General features: G+C 42.0%; 1 protein-coding gene across 1 annotated transcript; it reads left to right on the top strand.

Moving 5' to 3' along the window:
- Nucleotides 1-17: 17 nt before the first annotated feature.
- Nucleotides 18-24829, top strand: LOC133755465 (transmembrane protein 144-like; the record flags this gene model as incomplete). Its single annotated transcript, XM_062185572.1, has 8 exons — nucleotides 18-337; nucleotides 3327-3484; nucleotides 6771-6893; nucleotides 9124-9223; nucleotides 10929-11009; nucleotides 19565-19646; nucleotides 22389-22474; nucleotides 24711-24829. Coding segments are annotated over exons 2-8 (700 nt in total), but the record flags the coding sequence as incomplete, so codon positions are not given.
- Nucleotides 24830-26695: the final 1866 nt, after the last annotated feature.

A 26695-nucleotide genomic window follows, 5' to 3' on the forward strand; every position in this document is an offset into this window, starting at 1 on the left:
GAGCCGGCGGGCGGAGACCCAGGCGCGGGTCCCGCGTGCTGGAGCGCGCCCTCGCCTGCTGCAGGTGGGCGGCAGAAGTCCGGGCGGCGAGGCTCAGCGCGGCTCCCCGCGCCGGGGGTACCCGAGCCGGGCAGCGGCCCGGGACCTGCCCCGCGACCTCGCGGGGAGAGCCGGGGCGCAGGAGACAGACGGCCCGCGCTGTGCCTGTCAGCCAGGGGGCCGGCCGAGCTAGCAGGGAGGCTTGAGGAAATCGATGTGAAACTGAACAGGAAATCTTAGTTGAGGAGCGCAAGCTGTGTGGATCAGCGTGGGTCTGCGCGGAAGCTGAAGTTACTGGGTGAGTATTTACTGATGGACGGACAGCAGTAGGAAGGTAAAAATGAATCCATCTTCTGTCTATAAAGATAATTGAAAATTGTTTTGTTTTGTTTTGTTTTTAGCCACATCTCAAAAGCAAAAAATAAAAATAAAAATAAATCCTTAAAAAAAATTGAAAATGAAAAAAAAAACACCTGGTGTTAAATTGGAAATGGCATAGAAAATCAATTTTTAAAAAATATCATGCAGGATCTCTGTCCTTAATGTGCTGTACACTGTTATTTAATGCTATAACTAGTACTCCAACAGTATTTTACACTTTGTGTTACTATAAGGGGGCAAACTGTTGAAATCTTTACTTAATATATGCTAAACTGATCTTCTGTATATAAAGAGAATTGAAAATGAATCTTGATGTGAATGGAAGGGGAGAGGGAGTGGAAAAGGGGAGGGTTGCGGGCGGAAGGGAAGTTATGGGAGGGGGAAGCCATTGTAACCCATAAGCTGTACTTTGGAAACTTATATTCATTAAATAAAAGTTAAAAAAAAAGAAAATTGAAAAAAGAATGCGTGTGCTAAAGGTCGGTGGACACTTGGACTTACACATTAAAACAACGCTGTGTTCCGCTGAAAAGCAGTCTGAGCCTCATTGACAGGTCTGTGCTGAAGGATTGAGGGGGATGAGCTGGAAGTGACACTGCTCTCGTTTTTCACAAAAATCGCGTTGGTTTGAGGATTCTCCGTTTTCACTACTCCACACTGAGGTCAATTGCAAGCTCTCTGCAGTGCCCCGGAGCCGTGTGCATTCAACTTCATCTACCTAATAAATGCTGCGAGGTGTTCCCGCAGCTGCCAAAGTGCAGTTCCTCTGGTCTGATCAGCGCTTCCGTTTGTCCTTTGAATCCAGGCTGAAATCTCAGAGGCCAGTATCCTGTAGCAGAGTGTGCTCTGTCAAATGGTCCGCCACCTTCGGGCGGGCGGGCATTCTCCGTGGACTCACAGAGGCTTTGTTCCGCTTTGCCTCTTTTCATTGACATAGAAAGAAATTGATTTCTTAGCTAACACTGGCTCATGCCTCTTCAGTCCTGTGATTGCCCCCCCAGATACCTCCTGCACCTCTGTCCTGTGGCAGCTCTGGAATCTGACCTTGGCTATAATCCACCTGCTTGATCCCTGAGCACTAAAACTGCTGCTATTTTATAGTGTCTGCCAATACCTGTCTCTTCCCCCACAGCATCCCCACGCAGCGATGTGTTTTTGTTTTGTTTAACAGAGTGCATACAATTTCAAATAAATATTTTCCTTAGTAAAACTTACTGAAAAATTTTGAGCTGACCCCTGTTTTCAGTGAGAGTGTCCATGATTATGACAAATAACATTTTGTAAGTAGTTGTATTTTTTGTTTTATCTGCAAGAAGACATGAGGAGCAATACATGGGCCTCTAAATATTTATCATTATAAAATAAAATGAGGAAGTGGTGACATCAGGTGTATTTTATTCATTATATATCCACAAGAAATTATCACTGTAACATTAAATTTAGAGGGGGAAAAAGAGATTTATTTGTTTCCCATTGCAGAGAGTTTATTCCAAAGAGTCAATGAACAAAATATCGATCCAAGATGGTACAGTGAGAAAGACTCTATTTACCTCCTTTGATACAATTCCGGTTGTGTTGTCTCTCTTCTCTTGTCGCTTGTACAGCTAAAAAGGTGAACTGTGTCTACTGTCCTGTATCTGGTTCTTGGTTGTTAGTGGTTTTGGGTTTTTCTTCATGGAGGAACCAAAACTTTTTATTTAGCATAGCAGTGTTGCCCAATAGTGCTTTTTGCAAAAGTGTTGTCACCTGCACTGTGCTGTATGGGAGCCACTGGCCACAGTGCTGAGTGAGCACCTGAAACGTGGTTAACGTGGCTGAGGAGCTAAGGTGGTTTTTCCTTTTCCTTAATTAATTTTAATGCAAGTGCAGTTATGCCTACGTGACAGGTTGCTACCAGGATCACACAGCACAGGTGGCCAAGCAGCCGCCCCATGCGGCTCTGCTGATCATTGAATTGGGCCTTCCGCACCTGCAGATCTTCTACAGGATTCTCCAAGTGTTTCTTCCAGCAGTGCAGTTGCTGCAAGTGGTAACAATACACAGGTTTATAACTTTGTACCTCCTATGCGCGTACTGCTGAGAAAGAAAAGTGCCTTTCTCTGTGGGGATCCTGAGTGTGCAGCAGCAGTGTAGGCCCTTAATGCTAGGAAAATGGCACAGTCTTATCTACGGCACGATCTACACCCTGGACACTATCCTAGGCTCTGGGGGACTCTAGTCCCCTCCCACCTGTTGGAAGCCAGGTGCTGCCATGGCCCAACCACAGGTGTCAGCTTCACCCCCACCCTAATGGGATTCCCTGCCCTTCCCCCACTACAACAGTTTAGCAGGACCTGTTCTTGAACACATGGCTTGTGCGCTCTCTCTCTCTCTCTTTCTTGCCCTCTCGCCCTCCCCCACCCGACAATAAACCCTTTCCTCTAACTCCAGTGTTTAGTATGGTTTGTGGTGACCTTACACTTAAGCCCAAGTCTGAACTATAACAAAAGCTTTTGCTAATAAGACACTTAATAGTTCTCAAAGCATTTAAGATGCTTTCTCATTTGATTGTCGCAATAGCCAATTGAAGTAAACAGAGTCATACCAGTCTACCTACATAGGAGAATTTTTTCATAATGTAATAAAAATTGGACCCAAATTTGGAAGAAGTTTTGATTTCAAGATCTGGAAACTTTTTTTTTTTTAATTTTATGTTAGTAATAAAAATGAAATGATCTGTTGGTATTATAAATGAAAGCAATGAACATATAGTATAAACATACTATATAATTGTATAATGTCTTAGCTATCTGTGAAAAGGACTCATAGCATACTTTTGAAAAACTGAATAGATATCATGTCTTAATCATAACTTGTTCACAGATTCAGGACTTCTGATTGTTTCATTTTTATTTCTTTTATTTCAGAAACTGTTGGAAAATACATCAAGTCTCACACTCAGGTGCTCCTGGAACCATGAACAACAATGGAACAGACCCGGCCATCGGATACATCTGCTCCTCCATAGCTATTCTTTTGTTTGGCTCAAACTTTGTGCCACTGAAAAAATGTGACACTGGTGATGGTAATTAACATTTCCATTATTGTCAACCTTTCATTATTTTTAAAATGTGAAGTTCTTATTCCTTGGTATTTTAAAAATGATATCTACAAAAATGAATTTTGTTGGCATGGGCATTTGGCCGAGTGATTAAGATGCAAGTTGTCCTGTCAGAATGCCTGGGTTTAAGTTCCAGCTCCGCTCCCAGTTCCAACTGCCTATTAATGTGCACCCTGGGAGGCCTTGGTGATGGCTCAAGTGGTTGGTAGTTGGGCTTGTGTCACTCATGTGGGAGACAGATCTGGATTGGCTCCTAACCTTGGCCCAGCGCTAACTGTTAGGGATATGTGAGGAGTGAACCAGACAATGGTCTCACTGTCTGTGTGTGCGTGTGTGTGCGTGTGTATCTCCATCTCCCTCTGCCTCTCAACTACATAACAAAAAATGGATAAATTCTGTTGCACCTGTTGCCTAATGAATAGAGCTTAAGAGAAGTCATTTGCTAATGCTCCTGCCAGTTTGTCTGAGTTGGTCAGTATAGGCTTACCACTAACTTGTGTTTCATGGTAAAGCTAGGATGAGTGCTGTCAAGGAAGCTTTGTAGCTATATCGTTTATGTTCATAAGAGAAGGAAATTATAGACAGTTATAATAATAGCAGTTTGGAAAACACAGATTTCAAAGACAGTTGATAAATTAGAGGACAATCTGGCCATAGCGTGAATTTTGTGCTTGTTTGTGTGCAGCTTTGTCTCTAAAAAACAACTGGAAGAACACAGAAAATTCTGCCCACATGAATGAAGATGGTGATTATACACAAAAAGCAGATGTGTACATACACACACCTACCTCCATCTGGAGCCATAGCTCTCCATTCACTAACTTTACAATAGTTCACCAGCTGCAAATCTGATTCCTGTTTCCACAAGTGAACTTCCAGTCTTTTTCAGTTTAAAGTGTATATTCATTGTAGAATTCATGCATTTAACCCATTAACCCATTGACCAGTTACAACTAAACTATGCTTTTTATAAGATTACCATTTTTCTTGATACATTGCTGATAAAGTTTTTGAGTATTGTTCCCCAACATATTGCCTATATACTCTATGGTTTTTATTGCTTGAGGTTGTACAATGCAATGATTTTCAGGAATGCACATCACGTTAACACAACATTGTGGTGTGAATTTTACAGAAAGAGAAGCAATAACATGTTTATCTACCTGCCTTCCATACTGAAGCCAGGAGAAGGACCTGGAGATATTACAGTGAAGTCCCACATAACATGTGTTCTTGCCCCCAATGTCTTGTCTCCATGCTACTTAAAGTAAGATTACAAATCTGTTTCCTCCTGAGACAAGAATTTCTATTTTTCTTTGAAATTGTGAAAGAATGAAAACTACTAACAAAAAACAAGATGGAATTCCTGGCTTTTAAGTCTTTCATAATTAGCTGTGTCATCCTGTGCAAGTCTTAACCAGCTCTTTTGTTTTCAGTTTCTCATTTCTAAATTGAAGAATTTATAAGATGAACTTCCTGTTCATCTCTGAGATACTGCCCTTTTGTCTTAGAGGTTAGCAGCCAATTTTCTGTCTCTCCTCTGTATGGCAATAAATAGACCTAGACAAAAATCTGGCAAAGTTACAGTCAAAAGTAGTATGCTCAGCTGTACTTGCCTCAGTGTTTCTTTGATTCTCTAAGATTTCTGTATTATTCCCCAAATCCGCGATGACACAGAAGCTGGAGAGATGTACATATATAAGTCTTAGCACCAGCTGATGTTCATGTAACTGGCAAATGGCAACTCAGGGCATAGAAAGCAGAGTAACCCTGATCCAGAGAAACTAATTCCCGTGTCTGTGTTGTCTGGCTCATCTTGGGCATTAACCTTTATGGGAGCCTCTGTGTGGCTGTCAACGACATGATTTCTACCCTAGAGAGGGTTTTTCTTAATGATCCCTGGATGTTTTAATCACTGTTTTAACTGTGCTGTTCTGTTATCAATGCCATTTATATGATGGACGGCACTCTGATTTATTGTTTTTATTTTTATTTTCATTTTATTTGAAAGGCAGAGATGGAGACAGAGATCGCTATCTGCTGGTTCTGTCTCCAGTGCCAGTCACAGACAGAGTTGGGCCAGGCTGAAGTCAAGAGCCCGGAACCCAATCCCAGTCTCCCACATGGGTGACAGCTACGTGAGTACTTGAGCCATCACCTGCTGCTTCTCAGTGTGTTAGCAGGAAGCTGGAATCTGAAACAGCTGGGACTCACACTAAGCAGTCTGATACAGGATGCAGGCACCCCTAGTGGCGACTTAAAAACATCAAACACCGGCCGTGGCTCAACAGGCTAATCCTCCGCCTTGCGGCGCCGGCACACCGGGTTCTAGTCCCAGGTGGGGCGCCGGATTCTATCCCGGTTGCCCCTCTTCCAGTCCAGCTCTATGCTATGGCACGGGAAGGCAGTGGAGGATGGCCCAAGTGCTTGGGCCCTGCACCCGCATGGGAGACCAGGAGAAGCACCTGGCTCCTGGCTTCGGATCAGCACGATGTGCCGGCCACAGCGGCCATTGGAGAAGGTGAACCAACGGCAAAAAGGAAGACCTTTCTCTCTGTCTTTCTCTCTCTCACTATCCACTCTGCCTGTTAAAAAAAAAAAAAAAAAAAAAAAAAACACCAAACACCTACCCCTGAGTGTGATTTCGAAGTAAAAAAACCGCAGCCTGCAGCGCTGGCATTCTATATGGGCACTAGTTCAAGTTTTGGCTGCTCCACTTCTAATCCAGCTCTCTGCTGTGGCCTGGGGAAGAGGTAGAAGATGGCCCAAGTGCTTGGGCCTCAGCACCCGAATGGGAGACACAGAAAAAGCTCCTAGCTTTTGATCGGCGCAGCTGCATTCGTTGTGGCCACTGGGGAGTGAACCAGCCGGAGGCTTTTCTCTCTTTGTCTCCCTCTCACTGTCTTTAACTCTACATCTTAAATAAATACAATCTTTTCTAAAAAAGAGAACGTTATGCAGAAACACAGTGTGTATAGATAGACTTCAGAATCAAACAACCTGGGCGTAAATTCCCGTCCTGCAAACTTCTAGCTGTTTGGTCAGATTGCCTAATCTCAGATTGATTTTCTTTGTCTCTGAGTTAGGATTAATTATTATGCAGAGGAGTTGTAAGAATGAAATGTGGAAGTGCCTGGCATACAGACATTCAATAAGTTGTGGTCATGCCTATGATATCTCATTGATAGTCCAAAGTTCAAATTTACTCAAATCAACTTGATCCAATAGCACCACCTTCTTTTATTTCCAGGTATGTTTCTCCAGTGGATCCTTTGTGCTGCCATATGGTTGGTTGCCTTGGTGGTCAATCTGATACTGCATTGCCCTAAGTTTTGGCCTTTTGCAATGCTTGGGGGCTGCATTTGGGCAACAGGTAATGTGTGATACAACTTACTCTGTAATCAATTAATACAGTGATCAAAATAACTCACAGTAGGAATATAGAACAAATTGTAATTCTGAATAATCTTTAGTCATGGATACTAGAAATTAGGTACTTAATTTCTTCCTTTCAGATGCTTACTAAATGTTTTTGGTTCATTTCCTGGTTTGTTTCTCTTATAATTTCTTTCCAAGTTCCTTGTGGAAAATTATCATAAAAAATGTTTCAATCTTTTTAAGTGTAACTAGTATTTATGTGTACTGGCCTTTCTCACACATGTTTGTTATACAACATTTATTAAATAAAAGTCTCAATACCATTTTTAGGATTTATCCCTAATAGTGGGGAAACATAGACACATTATTATTTCAAAAGTATTGATTCAGAGAAAAACAAAGCAAGTAAAAATTTTCTGTCTGTTGCCTTATCAGTATCTAAAATATATACTAGAATCTGTGCCCTCTCTCAGCCAGGCAGCACTGTTGCCTTTCAACTGATACAAACACATGCCATCGATTTTTTTCTCTTTGACAAAGAGAATTCCAAGTATCAAAGACCTCTAGAGAAAATTTTGTTAAAAGCAAATAAATAGTAAATGTTTATTGCTTACTCTCTTAAGTTGATCTGTAAGAGATTAGATGATTTAATGAAGTTCATGAGTTGGAGGCCAAAAGAGTTAAATTTCTACTAGATTTTACGTTAACTTACCTCACAGCTCAGTGTGATTGTTTCCTTTATCTGATGGGAGAGAGGAACACAGCAAGCATCCATCCATCCATCCCAGGTGCCCCTGGGAGGCAGGGTGTGGGGAGTCTACTATGAAAGAATCGCAAGTGTGGATGCTGTAGGAAGGCAGCTGGCAGGATTGGAACATGGAGGAGAAACAGGAGCCAGTGCTGAGTTAGGGATTTTCCTGTAGGTGATTAGGAAGGTGGAGATATTGATGGTTGTGAAGACACAGGGAAAGAATATGATAGCCAGGGGAAATGCTTAATTCAGTTTGAGAACTTCTGAATCTACAGGTCTTGAAGTGGCCACAGTAGAAGACACGTGGTTGCAAACTTCTTACCAGAAGTTTGCAGCATGACACAAATTCTGTCCAGACTATGGCTAAGTGCAGGGAGCGCATGCCTCTAGTTCACAGCTGAAATCATGATATTGGGTCAAGTATTCAGCAGAGACTATAGCAAGGGGAGGAGCATGTTCAAAGGAAAGTCTTAAGTGGGCATTTAAATCAGAAGGAGTTATGGGAAGTGGTAAAAATCAGCCAGAGAAAGAGCTGAAAGGGGAAACAGGCGGAAAATCAGATGAACACATCTTAAAAGCCAAAAGAAGGAACCTTTGAAAAAAAGGCCATTTGGTAGGCAGAGAGCGAGCCAGAGAAGGAGACAGATGAGAGTTCCCATCCACTTCTTCACTCACTGAATACACTCAGTAGCCCAGACAGGGCCAGGTTGAAGTGAGGAGCTAGGAATTCCATCCAGGTTTTCCATGTGGGTGGTGGGGAACCAGTCACTTGAACCATCACCTGCTGCTTCCCAGGGTGTGCGTTACAGGAAGCTTGTTGGAGTTAGGCGACAGAGCCAGGTATCAAACCCAGGCACTCCAGTGTAGCATGTGGGCATCATAACCACTGGGCAAAACAGCTGCTCCCAAAGAGAAAATCCTTTCAGAGGAGCTTGTGGGTGGGAGGCCAGACTGCTCAGCAGACAAGAACTGTTAAAAAGAATGTGATGAACATGAGTTTAGTCCGGCATTATCTGCAGTAGCCTAAAGCTATTAATGCAAGAATCTGTAAGACAAGTTCGTGAGCATAGAAGGGCAAATTCTAGGGCCAGGTTGGGGTCAAAGACTTCTGCCCATGGCTGGCTCTGTTTAGAGTCTAGAGTTCTGGGATAGTCACTACTACTCTGATCATTGACAGCTTCTGCAAGGAGTCACAGACTAGAAACTTTTGTCAAAGGTGAAGAACAGCTGTAGAGTTAGGCAAGAAGTGAATTTGACATCTTTCTCTGTAGGATTATTCCCTAAGCCTAGTTCCTTTAATAATCACAAGTCTAATGCCCAAAGAATGATTATTTTAAAAATGAGGTACTATGATTTACTAAATTTGTCCACGTCCTATGACCTACGATTGAAGTTGGAATAAACACTAGTTCAACTTATAAATGTATTTGCTGTATTGGAAATAACACATTTCTTCTGTGTATTACACCTACAGGGAACATTGCTGTTGTCCCAATTATCAAAACCATTGGTTTAGGCCTTGGAATCTTAATCTGGGGATCATTTAACGCCTTGACTGGCTGGGCAAGCTCAAGGTAACAGCAGTCAAACTGTTTAAACTCAGATTCACTACACCCTTACTCTCTATGTAAGGCGACAGCTAAGGACTGGGCTTCCAGAGAGTAATAATATCTTATTCTTAATCTCCTAGGGATGACAGCTGGTGAAGTACACACATCAAATATGCCACCTGTAATCATCACTCGGTCTAAATTCCTCATAAGTAGTCCAGATATTTGCTCAAAATCTATAGCTAGGAAACAGAAGTGGGGAGAAAAAGAAAGCACTGATGTTAATTTCCGCTTTCCATTGTGTGAGAGTCGATGGGCATGTCTAATGTACACTCTCACTTCATTTTCACAAAAGCCTGAGGTAAACATGACCTCTTAGAAGAGCTGATACACATAGGGATTGAGTCATCTGCTGAAGGCTGCAAAACTAGTAAGCCAGGATCCAAGCCTGGCCTACCAGTTCTAGGCACATATTTTCTCTAGCTAAAGATCACAGCCATGTTTACAAACATGCCTATCCGTGTTTCATATACTGCTATGTTCATACACTGCTTAATTCCACTCTGGTCAACCATGGACCCCATGTTTGACAATAGTCACATAAGATTATATCACTTAGTGATGTCTTGCTATCTTAGATTCCATAAGTATACTCAATAGTGTTCCCACAATGACCACATGACTTAAGTATACATTTCTCAGGATGTACGCCGTCATTGGTGATGCGTGACTATGTTGTTGCTGACTACTTTAACACTATAATGGCAGGATTGAGCAGTTGCAAGAGATTATCTGCCCCCAAAACCTAATATATTTCTCTCTGGCCTTTTAAGAAAACTTTTGCCAACCCCAGCTCTCCAGCTGTGCTGAGTAGTAGGGTAGGTGGAAGCCTCATATGACCAACATATTTAAACCTAAATTAGTGAAAATTTGGTGACATAAAATTCTGTTTCCCGTAGCATTAGCCATGTCTCAGGTGCTCGTAGCCACATGTGGTGGGGGGCTACACTGTTGTTCCGTGTAGATGCAGACTAGCTCTGTTAGCACGGGAAGTTCTGTTGGACCCAGTCAGCATTCAAGGTGACACTGAAGTCGAGTTTGGGTAAAGTAGAATGGAGTATGTCATTCTCACCTTACTTTGCAGCTCTCCTTCCACTCAGCATATTATCACCACTTCTGTATAACAAAATAGGTGGACTCATTACCCTCTAATACAGTCTTTCCTGCCCTTGACTCATGCCCCAACCTGCTTTGTATAAATGCTTGTTTTCTTTTGGTTCTTGCTCCCTTTTCTCTTGCCTTGGATGGTACAATGTGATTCTTGGAGGTTACCGTGGCAATAACCAGGAAAGAAAAATAAGAGTTTAAAGTGACTTCTAAGAATAGAAATTGTCAAGCAAGACATTATTTAGAACTATTTCAATACTGTATGAAATGCAGCCAGTTCATTAGCAGTCAGCTAACCATTTGAACTACCTCTTCCTCCTTCTTCATTAGTCTTAATAAGAAAGGGAGATTCACAAGTACTTTTGCATATATTAACTTGCTTAATCTTCATAACCTATAAGGTAGATCCAAGCATTAACTCCATTTTAGCCATAGGAAATTGAGGCACAGAGAAGGTAAAAACCAAGCTCACACTAAGAGAACTAGAATTTGAAACCAGGAATTTGGCCCACACTTCGTGCATGGCAACAATATCCAATTTGATGTGACTTTGGAATTTCAGGTTCGGCTGGTTTGGAATGGATGCAGAAGAAGTACCAAAACCACTGCTGAATTACATTGGAGCTGGACTATCAGTAGTAAGGTATGCAGCTCTTCCTAATGGTTTAGCTCTTCCTCCAAACATGTAGAGCACTTGCTAAAGATCAGGTGGGCCTACTCTGCCTGATTTATCCTCAGATTCTTCATTCACAAATGATCCCATATCTGCAGTCAGGAGCCCCACCTTTGGCTCTCAAAAGCTGTGAGAAATTGGAAAAATCTTTTAACTGCTTTGAAGCTTGGTTTGAAATCGGAGAAGACCCCATAAAATTTACACTGAAATGTGGTCCTTTGAAGTTCCCTAGAAATGCTATCCGGGGTGCCACATGTGCTACAAGAATTTGGGGTGCCATACGATTTCACCATATTCTTACGAATAAATCCCCAATATTATTAAGCCCAAGAGGGTTTTTGCCTAATATTTAGAGAAGAATTCTAAATATCAGCACAAGTAAACAAGGCAGCATGGTACATTTTAAGCTTTTATTTAGTGAGAAAGATGCATAGGAGAATGAGAGCTTTATTTAAGAGAGAGAGGTGAATAGGGGTTCATACCGAGCACCAGGAACCAGCCACTGGGAGGAGCATCTAGGTCAGGAAGCCTAGGGTGGGTGGCCGAAGGCCATGCGCTCTGGAGGCGCAGGGCTACAGCAAGCCCGCCTCCTGGCTAGAGGCCAGGGAAGAGAGAAGGGGCCAGACATACCATATCCCAGGCTTTTAACCCACTTCCAAAGGGGAGTGGTTAATTAATCTGATAGGCTGGTGGGCACCCAGGTGTGGCCAGGTAGGGCCATGTGGTCACACAGGGGCATGGTGAAGGCGTGGTCTTCCAGCTCACAAACCTAATCAATTTTAACCTGTATGCCTGTCTACTAAAGGTTTTGTTACCTATACTATGTAGGAAACCATACCCCATAGTTCATAAATTAGAACCAGAGGGTGCATTTTTGACAACTAAAACGTGTTATACAAGTATTGTACTGGTTGCCTGATGGCCCTGCGTTAGTTATTGTTTATCTTTTCTGTTTGTTACAGTGCCCCGCCCCCTTATCCATGAGGAATGCCTTCCAAAACCCCAGGGGATCCCAGAATCTGCACAGTGCTATACCCTGTCACTTAATGCCATTTCCATCTTAGCTAAGCACTTGTCACACAATTCAGTTTTAGCTTTTACGGTGGGAGGAACAGCAACAAAACTGGTTTGTTTCTGTTTCCTTCTTCACAATTTCACGAATAAAAGAATTGCGGTGCAGATCGTAGTTATCTCAGCCTGCAGTTATTCTCTTTAAGTCAAGAAGTTTTATGTTTCCAATTAAAATAGATACTTTGCAGTTTCTCTTTGGCATGTCTGAACTGATAGCTTCACTACTCTTATGCTCTGTGACTTTAAAAAAAGAAAAAGGGTTACTTATTTAGCAGAGCTACAGAGAGAGTAGGAGAGAAAGAGAGAGAGAAAGAGAAAGGGAGAGAGAGATCTTCCTACTGCTGGTTCACTCCCCTACATGGCCACAGTGGCTAGGCCCAGGAGCCAGGAGCTTCTTATGGGTCTCCCATGTGGGTGCAGGGTCCCAAACACTTAGGCTATCTTCTACTGCTTTTCCCAGGCCATCAGCGGGAAGCTGGATGAGAAGTGGAGCAGTGGGAACTTGAACTGGTACCCCGCAGGTGGCAGCCTAACCCACTTCACCACAGCACCAGCCTTCTTTGTGACTGTTTTTAAGAAAAAATAAGACTCAAACACAAGCACTGTGATACTGCAGCAGCTGCTGGGTGCCTTTGGGTGTAAGGTGTATACATACATGTGCACACGTTATACAAATGGATGATTTGTGTCCAGGCAGCACAATAACATAGCATGGCATCACATTTCATCATACTACTCGGAACATTGTGCAATTTAAAACTTAAAATTTGCTTATTTCTGGAATTTTCCATTTAATTTTTTCAGACCATGGTTAATCATGGATAACAGTGGGGACACCAGTACTCACTCTGTTAACTGGTTTCCACTTTGTGTCTCCCCACTTGTTTTTGGCCCAACTAGATAAACAGTCTCTCCCCTGTGAAAACTCCTACTTTTCTGAGGTATCTGTTTTTTTGGATGTGTGTGTGTCTAGTTGCATGCACTCTATAAATGGGATGAAAATGACTGAATCTCTATGTGGCAATGTCGTCAATAAAACCTAAAGGGAATTAGGTCACCTTAAATTTAGTCCCTTTTTCTCTCTGAACTCCGTTTGTATTCCCTGTCAGTACCACACATAATGAATGGCACTGCCTGCAAAGATTTTAGTACCTTTTATTCTTCAAAGAAAGAACAGTGTGTTTTCCTTCCTCCAGCAATGATAGCTTTTCCCTGGCCTCATTCTGGATCAGGAGCAGTCTCTTCGTCATTGAAATGCTGCCTTAGGGAGTGGTCCCAGGCTGATAGCCTAAGAACAGACTACGTAGATTATTCTGAAGTAGTAGATTCAGGACACTTTTGATTAGAGGCACTGTCATACAGGATTCTAGCTTTGATTAGCTTGCTCTCTGTGAAGCACTTTCTTTGTACCCAGAAGTTGAGATATGGTATGCCTTAATTTTGGCATATTATCTGGTAATTTGAGGCCTGTTTACCTAGTCGACTAGGCATTGTTTTTCATTTTCTAAAAGAAAGTGTACTCTTTACATTACAAATTCATCTTTTGTTTTCTACCTCTTCTGCCTATTTGACCTTGAGCAGATCCCTTCATTTCCTCAAGCCTTGGTTTCTTCTTCTCTAAAGAAAGGATAGCAACAAGTTTATCAGCTATTTTAAGGATTAAATTAAATAAAATATAAGTGCATAGAATAGTGCTAGGCATATCAGTAATGTTGTGAGTATAGTTTCCATTTATAATTATCTTCATGAGTAAGTGTTCATGTTCAATTAATATTTCCCCCTTGGGCATGCGCTCTCCAAATTTATGCTACACTGTTCAGTCTTCTTGAGGAATCTTGGAGTCCAGCTTGAAGCTTGGTATCATGGGAATATAATTCTCCCTTCCTGTCACATGCCCAGGCTCCCTTCCATGCCTCTCTTATGGGGAGAGACCTGCAATCTGTTAGTTCATGAGTTTAACTTAAATCAGTTTTTTTCTAAAAGATGTTCATTGAATAAACTTGGAGCTTCATGGTCAGCATAAAGAAACTTGGATTATGGTTGTCTTGGTTTAGAATGTTGATTTTATTTTTATAATTGAAATTGTTGCTTCCATCCTCTGTACACTTCATTAAAGAGTTGGTTAGATCGTATCTAGCCCTATATTTTCCCTGTTTGGCATATAAGACAAGTGCTAGTTGGTGTGTATAAGATAAACCATTCTAGGTATTTCACATAGGGGAAAATTGAACACAGGGAATTAGTTCCAAAAATGTTGTAAGACCTAGGGAAGCAAAAGAAGGCAGGCGGCATCACCCATTGTGCAAGCACCCACACCCTGGCTGCTGCGTCTCGAAGCAGGTTCCTCTGCCCTGAGCCACGGCAGCTTCTCCTGTCTTTTCCTTGGCTCCGAGCACTTCCCCCTGGCAGATCCCAGCTGCCAGTAGAGCAGTTTTTGTCCTCCAGGCTCTGGGTGGGAGTAGAGCTGACGCCAATATTCAGGACACTGTTTGAAACATTGCTTTAATGAAAATCAAAAGTCAGAATTCTCTTACGAGGCAGAATTTTTTTTTTTCGATTAAAAAATAGTAATGTGCTTCAGATTATTTTGAAAAATCTGTTTCCATTCTCTTCTCACTGAACTTGATATGCCTGGAGGGATATTTTTCTCCCACGCTTCAGCTCTTCTTTCATATTGTAAAGAAACCCGAATGTTTCCCTCCAGCACTAACCTGTTCTCAGGACCATAGTCCCTGAATCTAACTGTGCACCAGGCCACACATCCCGTACAGGTGCCCTAAGGTCCTGCCCTCCAGTGTTGGGAAGATAACGTGTGGAAGGGGACTGTGTTGCATAGCACTCCACAAACACTGGGTCATTGGTTCCTTTCTCTTCACCATCTGCATTTCCCAACCAGAATGACATTTCCTTTTCTTTTTTTAAAACTCAGTCTTTTTAAAATGAATTCATTTATTTATTTTTGAAGGCAGAGGGAGAAAGAATCAGACGAGAGTTCTCATCTGCTAGTCCACTATCCAGATGCTTCCAAGAGCAAGGGCTGGGTCAGTGCCTCAGGTGTGGAGGGTTTCAATCTGGGCCTCCCACTGGGGTAGCAGGGACTCAACTGCTTGAGCGATCACATGCTGCCTTCCAGGTCTGCATTAGCAGGAAGGTGAACTGGGAAAGAGAGCAGGATTCGAACCCAGACACTCCAGTATGGGATGTGGACATCCCCAGTGGTATCTTAACCACTAAGCCAAAATGCCTGTCCCAGAATGACTATTCTTATCCTACCCTTCCCTGCAAAGTGATTAAAGGAATTACTCATAGTCACGCAAATAAAAAAGCTTCAGTCATTTTTACATTTTTGCTCTTTATACTTTACCCTATATCTAATCCTATAGAATTCTTTCTGATTGTTTCACAAGTTCTTCCTCTCCCTTCCTACCCTGACACCTGTACACAACAGTGAAAACCTCACATCCAATCTCCCTGGTTCTGTTCTTTTCATTTTGCACAATGACTTGCTCCTATTTGTTATAAATCAGGTCATGTCAGTCTTCTTCTTCTTTTTTTTTTTTTAAGATTTCATTAATTTAAAAAGCAGAGTTACAAAGGGATGGGGAGAAACAGAGAGAGAGAGAGAGAAATCTTCCATCAACTGGCCACAGTGCCTGGGGAGCTGGGCCAGGCAGGCCAAAACCAGGAACCAGAAGCTTCTGGTTCTCTCATGTGGGTGCAGGGACCCAAGGACTTGGACCATCTTCCACTGCATTCGTAGGCACAATAGCAGGGAGCTGGATCAGAAGTGGATTGAACTGGCGCCCATGTAGGATACGGCTTTGCAGGTGGTGGCTTAACCTGTAATATACCACAATGCTGGCCTCTATGTCAGTCTTCTGTTTAAAATCTTTATGGCTTCCCGTTGGGTTCAGAATCAGCTTGTCTCCTTGCAGGGTTGCCCTCCACAGTGGATACGCCCAGTGCCTCTTCTTGTGTTGTGCGTCTGTTGACCCTGGGTTATTTATCCTACTATCTCCCAGACACTTTCTTCAGCTTCAGATGCCCTCCTTAGCCACTCTTTAATTCCAACTTGGATTTTCCATCCCATGCAATATTTCCTTGATTTCTTCCATGTTAAAATGAATCATCATTGAACTATTACAGTTATTTTGATTTACTACTTTTATTGTTGAGATTCTCAGTCTACTTTATTATCCATACATTATTTTTTATTCTCAAACTATGAGTTCCTGAAGGACAAGATCCACTTTCTTCTGTGTGTGCTGTCACCCCCACCATCATCAAGAGTTTCCTCCATGTGTTTGATACTCAGTAGATTCACAGTAAATACTGAATTCAGTCATCATGTGAAAACACACACACACACTTTACTAATAGTATGGTGAATAAGACTGCAAACCTAGGGAAATTGGAAAGCTCAGAAATCTAGAGACGCACGCCTCGTGTAAAACACTGGTTTTTAAAACTTCCCATGTTTTTGGCAGCGTTCATCATGGAACTTTGCTGGTGTGCTGCACTGAGCTCTTTTAAGTCTGTAGCCCTAAAAACTTTGTGATTTGGTTGCTCTTATGTCTATACACATAAAATAAATTTCATTAGCTCCTCCCAACTTGCTGCCACCCACCTCTTCATGATGTAATTGGAGTAAGATTCTTATTCCTTTTTTTTTTTTTAAAGTATTTATTTATTTGAAAGGTAGAGTTAGAGAGAGGGGGAGATAGTGAGTGAGTGAGAGAGAGAGAGAGAGAGAGAGATCTTCATTGTGTTGGTTCACTCCCCAAATGGCCTGAAGGGCTGGGGTTGGACCAGACCAAATCCAGGAACCTGGAACTCATCTGGGATTCCCATTTGGATAGTAGGGGCATAGATACTTAGAACATTTTCCACTGCTTTCTCAAATGTGTTAACAGTGAGCTAGATCAGACATGGAGCAGACAAGACTCAAACCAGCACTAGATGGGACGCTGGCATCACAGGCAGTGGCTTAACCCACTGAGCCACCGTGCTGGCCCCTAGGGTTATTTGTGACTTCCCTGCTCCTGTGACTAGCATTAACACCCAAGCTCAACACCCTTGATTTCTTTCCCCTGCTCAGGTCCTCCTCTCTCTTCCATTTGGAACTTAAAACTCTCTTTACTGTCATGTTTTGAAATTTTACCATGTGCCAAATTTTACCATGTGCATTGTCACTTCGCTTTCATGACAGCTTTTTGATGAGGGAGTAGCTCCATTTTCTAGGTAAAAATGTTGATGCGTAGGAAGATAAAGTGAATGTTTGGAGAATCAGCTTTATCCATAGCCTTCAAATCCCTCTAACATATCAGTCCATATTGTTTGCTTCAGAAGTTTATACAAAGTAGGCAGTTCTCACAGGATTTTGAGGAAGAGTACAGTTGTATTGCCTATCATTAACCTCAAAAATAACATGTGCAAGTATGCACGCATGTATTTAATTCATTTATATGTATTCTCACATGTGCAAATCTGAGGTTTTATGCATTCAATTTTACCTGAGTGGTTAATAACTACTTTGAAGACCCTGAGAAGCTAGGAAATGTGGTTCCTATCTTCTAGTCAATTAGAAAATCTTTGGAGAAAAAGAGATGACATAGAATTGTGACAAATGATCCGAATTGTGTGGTAATTGTTCTCAGTGCTGTGGGAATTCGGAAGAGGAAGACTGGGTGAGATTGGTCTGGGGGGATTCTCTGTGCATTCAGCACTGCAGCTTTTCCTTGGACGCGAAGAGGAGCCTGTGATGTGTAATGGGTCCCAGACTGTAGTGTGAAGGAAACGAGCAAGACCAAGTTTGGGAAAACTGGCAGGCCTAGGAGAGTAGAGAGCTTGGAGCAGAGAGTGGTCAGGGTAGAAGTTTATGTGGGCAGTCATGCTGGGATAGATTGGGTGGAGCAGAAGGCAGATAGCTATAGAAGTCAAAGTGGAAGACAATGCAGAATCCTTCACATGTTAAAGGAAGGAAGAAACTGAACTAAGAAGCTAACTAGGAAATTAATAGTTTTTAAACAAAAACTGGGATACAGTATGTAGTACTCTGCATGTATTCATTTACTCTTTTTCAATCTATATACACCTTAAAGCGTATTTTAACTTCAAACCTTTAAATTGGATTTAAAGGTATTTTTTAAAATGTCCAAAGCATACCAAACTTGTTCAAGTTTCCAAATTTACTATTTTAACACATTTTACATGGTTCAAAAGTCAATAATAAATGGAGCATTAGTTGCGAAGATACTGGACATGGATAGAATGTACATTGTGAGAAAGTTGTTAAAAAGAAACACATTACTAGGATTAGGTGTGTGCTTTAATCTCTTAAGATATATCCTCACTGGGGTGAGCACTTTGCACAGAGGTTTAGATGCCACCTGGGACACCCACATCCATTATCAGAATATTCCAGACCCAGTTCCACTCCCAATTCAAGCTTCATGCTAATGATTACCCTGGCAGGTAGCAGGTGATGGCTCAAGTCATGGGGTCTCTTCTCTCCCTCTTGGAGTTCTTGCAATATCAGTGAATGTAGATCGTCCCCATTTTTTTTTTTTTTTTACGGCTGCTTGATGTCCCATGCTGGACCATATAGGTCACCTTAACTTAGAAATGGTGAGCCTGTGTTGGTGGGCCTCTAGTTGGCGTGGGAAGGTCAGAAATGGACTCACCTTTAATGTCGATAGCTAGCCCCACATCTCTGGGACAGGTGCGCAGCTCTTCACTCCCATCAGCTGTATGTCAGAGTGCCCTTAGAGTTAGTCCAATTAAGAATAACAGGAAGTCGGCACTGCGGCTCACTAGGCTAATCCTCCACCTGCGGCGCCGGCACACCGGGTTCTGGTCCCGGTCGGGGCGCCGGATTCTGTCCCGGTTGCCCCTCTTCCAGGCCAGCTTTCTGCTGTGGCCCAGGAGGGCAATGGAGGATGGCCCAAGTGCTTGGGCCCTGCACCCCATGGGAGACCAGGAGAAGCACCTGGCTCCTGCCATCGGATCAGCGTGGTGTGCCAGCCTTGGCGGCCATTGGAGGGTGAACCAACGGCAAAGGAAGACCTTTCTCTCTGTCTCTCTCTCTCACTGTCCACTCTGCCTGTCGTATAGCTTTTTTTTGTATTTCTTTTATTATGTGATCCCAAAGTTAATCAAGGATAAAAAAAATGATGGGGCCATTGACTAAAACAAGGAAATCAAGAGAAAGGTCTGATGAGGGCCAGGGGAAGAGTTCTGGTCTTGAACACATATGTGGCAATGAAGCAAGATGAGAGAAATCAAGGAAAATTGCAGTTCTGAAGAAATGGCAGAGCCACTGAAGGTACAGTTTGGAAACAATCATCAGATCATTAGGACTTGAGTTTTTAAGTTGTGTTTTCTCTTCAACATTAGGCAGCTTGATATGAACCAACGTTAGGGTAAATATCACTGAAATTTTATTTTCCTTACAGTGCTTTCATGTTTTTGTTCATCAAAAGTGAAATACCGAATAACACGTGTTCCGTGGATACCACACCACTAATAACAGAGCGTGTGAGTATAGTACGAGAGGCAATTTTACTTGATGCATAACATTAGGATTTGAAACTCAGATGGACAGACAGAGTTTTCTTGTCACTGTGGCTTTGTAAAATATCTTAGCATATGTATTATGCCTACACCTATGTGGCCATCAGTATTTCCACAGTGGAACTGTTCAGCACGCCCTGAGTTTATTTATTTTTATTGAGTATATTTATGTGTACAGCTCCATGTTTTTGGAATGATGTAAGGACTTCTGCAGAAGGGGATTGTGTAAGTAAGTTCAGAAGGAAGGAGGAAGGAGGTGTTCAGGTGGGCTGGAGGAAGGAACAGACCAGGAAGCCAATGAAAGAGTGAGTGAAGTCAGGTGAGGGTATGGGTTGAGTTTTGTTTTCTTCCTGTTTCTCTTTTCTGCCATTTCCTGATTGGCTCAGAGGTGAAGAAAGGCCACTGTTTTGACCTTGAGGAGTCTAACTTTGTCGGGAATAGCTAAGATGAGCTAGCTAGGGACATGGGTGTCAGCAGAGATGCGCAAAAGTGATTCCAGGGCAAACCCCAGGCCATGAATGCAGACCCTAGACTTCCTGCCACCAGTGTCCTTCTACCTGCCTTGGGCCCGGCGCTGTCTGGCTGCTCTCTGAATCATGTTCCCTGCTCCCCTCCCCTCCCCGCCCCCATCCCACTGAGGGACTGCCTCCTGGCAAGGTGCTGCCTCTACTCCTTACGTCAAGGTTAGCGTTTCTTTCTCTTTTCCTTCTTCCTCTATCAAAACTTTCACCTAGGATGACTGAAACTTGAAATTGACATGAACAATGAATGAGAAGTGGGCGTTTGGACAGAAGTTAATACACTGCTTTAGACACCCCCATCCCATATGTGAGTGCCCAGGTCCAGAGTTCCAACTCAGCTTCTAATCCCAGCTTCTTGCTAATGTGCACCCTGGGAGACAGCAAGGTGATGGCCTGAGTACTTGGATCCCTGCCACGCATTTGGAAGACCTGGATTGAGTTGCAGGCTCCTGGTTCTGGGCTGACCCAGCCCTAGCTATTGTGGGCATTTGGAGAGTGAACCAGCAGGAGGAAGATCTCTCTGGCTGTTTCTCTCCCTCTCTCTCTCTCTCACCCTCTCTCTCTCCCTCTCTCCCTCACTCCCTCCCTCTCCCCCTCTCCCCTCGCCCGCTCTCTCTCTCTCTCTCTCTCTGTCTCTCGTGTGTGCGTGTGTGTGTGTGTGCACATGCACACATGTACCTTTAGAATAAAATGAAAATATTTAAAAATATTTTTTTTAAAATTTTTGACAGAGTGGACAGTGAGAGAGAGAGACAGAGAGAAAGGTCTTCCTTTGCCGTTGGTTCACCCTCCAATGGCCGCCATGGCCGGCGCACCACGCTGATCCGAAGCCAGGAGCCAGGTGCTTCTCCTGGTCTCCCATGGGGTGCAGGTCCCAAGCACTTGGGCCATCCTCCACTGCACTCCCCGGCCACAGCAGAGAGCTCGCCTGGAAGAGGGGCAACCGGGACTAGAACCCGGTGTGCCGGTGCCGCAAGGCGGAGGATTAGCCTGTTGAGCCACGGCACTGGCCTAAAAATAATTTTTTAAACATTGAATAATTTGCTTAAATGTAAGAGAGAAAAGTTTTTTAATCTATAGAGAGCTCTCATCTGGGAAATCATTCAAGGAGAATGGAGGAGTTGGGAGTGGGAGAAGGTTCCTAGTGTCCTTTGCCTACTTTGGAGATCAGATACCTTTTGACCAACCTCCATTCAAACAAAGGGAGAAATATAAATACAAGTTCATATAATACATGCAGTGGACTAACTGCCTTGGATTGTTCTAGGCAGGGTGGAAAGATATAAGCTAAGTTTAAAGGTACAGAAACAGCATGATAGGTTAGTATGCAACCATCAACCTCATATCTAGCTTCCCATCTGTTAAAAAACAGTAAGAGCGTGTTATCGAGACTACTTAATAAGAGGCACAAAAGATTGCCTTCCATGGTAGAAATATAATGAATTTGCTCATATTTTTTCCTGACTTAGAATATTAGCCCCATCTTGAAACATGGCTGGAAATGTTTAATTCACTAATTAAGGAAAAGAAAAAAGTATAAAAAGGCTCATTGATTTAAAGCATTCCAGTATAGGAGAATCTGAGTGTTTCGTAGTTCTAATTTCTCTACAGATTATTAAAACATGCAAATAAAACACAATTATTAGTAACTTTTGTTAGATTTAATAGGTGTAGCAAAATATCCAAAAAATAAATTGTGAAGTAGTTAAATAGAACGCTGTCCAACTGCCAAACTGTTCTGAATTAAAGAGGAACAGAGTCAGAAATGTTTGATTCTGGAGAGAACAGGATGCAAAATCTAAATAGTTGTATTTTAAAGATTTTTTTATTTATTCATTTATTTTAAAGAGATCTTCTATCTGCTGATTTACTCTTCCAAATGCCTGCAACGGCTGGGATTGTGCCAGGCTGAAACCAGGAGCTAGAAATATCCTCTGGGTCTCCCATGTGGGGGCAGGAACTCACGCACTTGAGCCATCATCCCCTGCTTCCCAGGTGCATTAGCAGTGAGCAGGATCAGAAGCTGAGTTTGCAGGCATCCCAAGCAGCCTTTTAACTCTCTGTGCCCCAGCGTGTTTGTATTTTAGAGGAGGTTTACAAGAGGAGAGAGACACTTTGGGAATCTTTTTGTCACCAGTGTGATTAACTGAATGTTCTTTTCGGTTTGTGCGACTGTTCCTAACAGGTGATCAACACAGCTCAAGATTCCTGTCCCAGTGATTCCAGTGACTCCTGGGTGGAGCAGCTGTCTACAGTTCACCGCCGCCTAGTGTAAGGAGCAGTTACTTCTCTCTGTTATTCTGTTTCATGTCTGACGGAGGCAGGGGTTGCTGGAGTGAAGTGATGGCCATCTGAGTTCAAACATGGTAATTCAAGCTTTGATTTCTAGCCCCACGGAGTCAAGTTGCTCTTTCCCCTACTAAGTTTTCAGTACAAAGGTCCCTGAGCCACTTCAAGGAAGGGTAAGTCAAGGTGACTTGGCCTCTAGCCAATAAACAGATGACAGAAGCAAAATCATTTTGCAGAACTTCTGTGCCCAAAATGAAAGAGATGGTGTAACGACCAAAGAGCTCTTGGCAGCCACAAATTGGTGATGTGTTTCTGCAGTGCTGTGCTGCCCAGCTGGCCTGCCCTACTCAGGGTTCCTCTGCTCACATGGCAGACAAGTGTATGATCCCAAGACATCCGTTGTCAAATATAGTAGAATATTTGGTATCTGTGTGAGTTCTATCTCATTGTCCATAAGGACTTAACCTGTGAGTTAAGTTAGGCTCAACTTCAGCCCCTCTATTCCAGGGTGCTGATTTTGGTTTGTTTGTTTATTTCTTGGACTACAAAAATAATATGAAAATACACAAAAGTTAGATTTTACATTTGGTGGCTACTTTGACTTTTATGTGTGACACATTCTTTCGACTCAAGGATATAAAGCATTTCCTTTTTGAGTGTATATACTGTTTTCACAGTGGGCAAGAGGAAGTTCCTGGTGCACTGTAATTAATAAATATTGGAATGAATCAACTACCAAGAGATAAGCTTTGGAAGAAAGCAGTATGTTGCTGGTTTTGCACAATAAAATATCTTTCCAAAAAAGAGTGTTTCAGACTTTTTTTTCCACAGGGCACTTCCTCCATTAGACGAGTGTTTGTGAAATCAGTCAATCAATTTATATATAGTGTGTGTGTATATATATATATATATATATATATATATACACACATCTATACATATCTATACACACACACAAACACACACACACAGGTCTTATGTTTGAGACATCCCAGGACAGCGAAGGCCAGGTTCTCATGATGCAGGAACTCCCAGTGTTGGAAGAACACAATGCCCTGGCAGCCTGTGACCTCTCAGTCTCATACTCCTTAAATGAGATTGATCATGTTAAGATTCCTTATATGAGAAGTAATAAGTTGGCTAAGAATTTGCTTTTAAGCTTAGAAAGGAAGAGTTTTTTGCCTAAAATTGTTTCCTGTTTCATATCGCTGTCCTTTGTGTGAAGTCTAAGTGATTGTTCTAAAATATCAGTCACCCCGCCAAGCCACCCCACAATGTCACTGCAAGTGCTTGCTTCAAGCAGATGTGGGCTAAGTCTGAGGAATCAGCAGGACCCCAGTACTTAAAGTAGAACATTTTCTTCTGATAAAAAAGGAAATTTTTATGTGAGGTATTCAGATTATTTGATTAATCACCACTTTGTCTTCACCAGGCCATAGTCAGCTAAGGTATGGGCAGGGTGTGGATGTCCATGGTCTGGAATAAAAGTGAACTTAACACTTAGTCTATCCTAGTTCTGTTCTAAGTGCTTTAAAAAAATGCATAGAGCATGGTATCACTTTGCAACATAGTTCATGTAATTAGATCGCTGGGTATATTGTAGAATATATGATATAACGGTAGCAAAATTCTTACCAGTGTAATGACAATTTTTTTAGAGATTTATTTTTTATTTATTTGAAATTCAAAGTTACACACAGAGAGAAGGAGAGGCAGAGAGAGAGAGAAAGAAGTGTCTTCCATCTGGTGGTTTATCCCCCAGTGGGCTACAACAGCCGGAGCTGCACCAATCCAAAGCCAGGAGCTTCTTCCCAGTCTCCCACGTGGGTGCAGGGGCCCAAGGACTTGGACCATTTTCTACTGATTTCCTAGGCTATAGCAGAGAGCTGGATTGGAAGTGGAGCAGCCAGGTCTCAAACCTGTGCCCCATGGGATGCTGGCATTTCAGGCCAGGGCATTACAAAGATACTCTATTATCACATCTATAAATCCTGTCCTTCCAAAATTAGACAGTGGAACTGATGCAGCCCTTCTAATCGGGATGCCATTGTGTCATCACAGGTATTTCTTTGATTTCTGTCCATTGCAGAGCTTGAGATAAATGGGTGGTTCCTGCTTACTTGCTTGTGATTTACATTTCGAAGCATGCGTTAGTTATGAGTCCGTTTGTGAATGCTGCCTTGAGCCAATACTCATAATGATTTCATTCTCTCTCAAGAGGTTGCAGTCTGGCAGTGATATCTGGAGTACTCTATGGATCTACATTTGTGCCAATCATTTATATCAAGGACCACAGCAAAAGAAATGATAGCATGTTTGCAGGGGCAAGCCAGTATGGTAAGAGCAAATAATCATTTTACTTTGCAAACAATCTCATTGTTACCATTTTCATAGAAATGTAAAAAAATTATGATAATAGTAAATATTGGTATATAGATTTCATGTTACTTTTTCATTGTGAGCAGTAAAATGGAAAGGCATTGAAAACTAAAAGTAATAAAGGACTGTTGGAGTGTTTTCGTGAGATTTTTAACATGCGCTTACAATGACTTTAGTCAGGATTCATTTCAGCCACGTGGTCTGGATGCATGGTTTCTTTCCAATAAGATTTGGAGACTATTTTGCATTTAGATAATCTCTGAGGTAATATGTATTCTACTCTTTTAGAATAGGTTAAGGTGCCTAGCATAAAATTAAGTTCAAGTAAAGGTCAAAGTAGAACCCTATTTAGCCAGAGAATATGATTTTTCAAGCACAGTGCAGTGCACTGAAAAGCCCAACACAAGGCTTCCTGATAACATCTTAGATTCCAGTGAGAGAAGTAATCCCTCAGCAGTAAACTCATCACTGTGTGCAGTGCCTTGTGAGGCTCACATGGAGTTGAAAGAAGGGCTACCTGAGGGGTTCTCGAGCTGTGGAGAAACACGGCGGACACGCATGAAATGGCAAGAGAATGAGTTCACGGGTGAAACAGAGTTCAGAGTCTGAAGGGCGAAAGTCATAAGGGACAAATTGATGAAGAAATTGAGAGTTGAAATTGGCTTAAAGAGAGTGGTAGACTTTGAGTGGCTGCCACAGTTCCCTTCATCATTTTTATATCTAGCCCCATGCACAGTACTTGTGTCTTTTATTCACATCTTTCTTTTGTTTTTATACAAATAATTTTTATTAGTTTTTATTTACTAATAGAGAATAGATTTCGTAGGTGTAATTCCAAGAATACAACAATACTTTCCTCCCTCTCTCCTCCTTCCTTTCTTTCCTTTCTTTGTTCTACATGTTTGCAATAACAGACTTTCAACTGTATAATCACAGGCTCAAATACTTTTTGCATATTTAGCCTTTTCATTTTTAAAAGTTTATAACTAACAAAAAGATAATTACATGAGAGAAATTAAAATAGAAGGGAAAACAAGAGTGAAGAAATAAATTGGAACTATGAATGAATCTAAAAACTTATACACTTGCTAAAAATGAGTCATAAATTTGGCTCTCAGATATCTTATAGCCAAAAAGGGTATCAAAAGAGTCCCACAATTTAGTGAATACAAGATAACAACAACTAATTGTTCAGGAGTAAAGTTGTTCTTGGTACTGGGACATAATAAACAATATCCTCAACAATCTCATTGCACAGATGGAACAATGAGTTCTTGGAGTTCTTTTTTATGGCACTGCTGAATGTACTCATTTATTCTAGTTTATTCAGAAATAGTTATAGGAAGAAATTTTAGGAAGGAAATTATTTTTATTTCATTTATTTAACAAATACATATATAGTATGTGCCCTTTTCTAAGCACTTTACAAATACTAACTCAGTTAACCATCGTAGTAACTGATACCATTATTTTTCTCTTTTACAATTGAAAAAGTTGATACAGGGAGATTTTAGGTAATTTGCCCACCTCCCAAATTTAGTGAGTCATGTACGGAGGCATCACACCAGGCAGCTGGGGGGGAGGGTGGTTTAATTACCATGCTATTCTCCTTTCTTGTGGTCCATATCTAGATGTATTGTCCTTAGTGGGGGATACAAAAGTAAAATTGAAGAGTCAGAAGAATAAACAAAAACTCTTTGTGCTTTAGTTTGCCTCCCTAAACACAGGCATTCTTCTTGGTCAAAGTCTTGGGTGGCAGAAACATTGAGTGCAATGTAGTTTCCCTGCCAAGAAGCTGCACTACACCCATCTGTGTGATCTGAG

The sequence above is a fragment of the Lepus europaeus genome, unplaced genomic scaffold (assembly GCF_033115175.1).
Source record: "Lepus europaeus isolate LE1 unplaced genomic scaffold, mLepTim1.pri SCAFFOLD_498, whole genome shotgun sequence".
Classification (NCBI taxonomy): domain Eukaryota; kingdom Metazoa; phylum Chordata; class Mammalia; order Lagomorpha; family Leporidae; genus Lepus; species Lepus europaeus.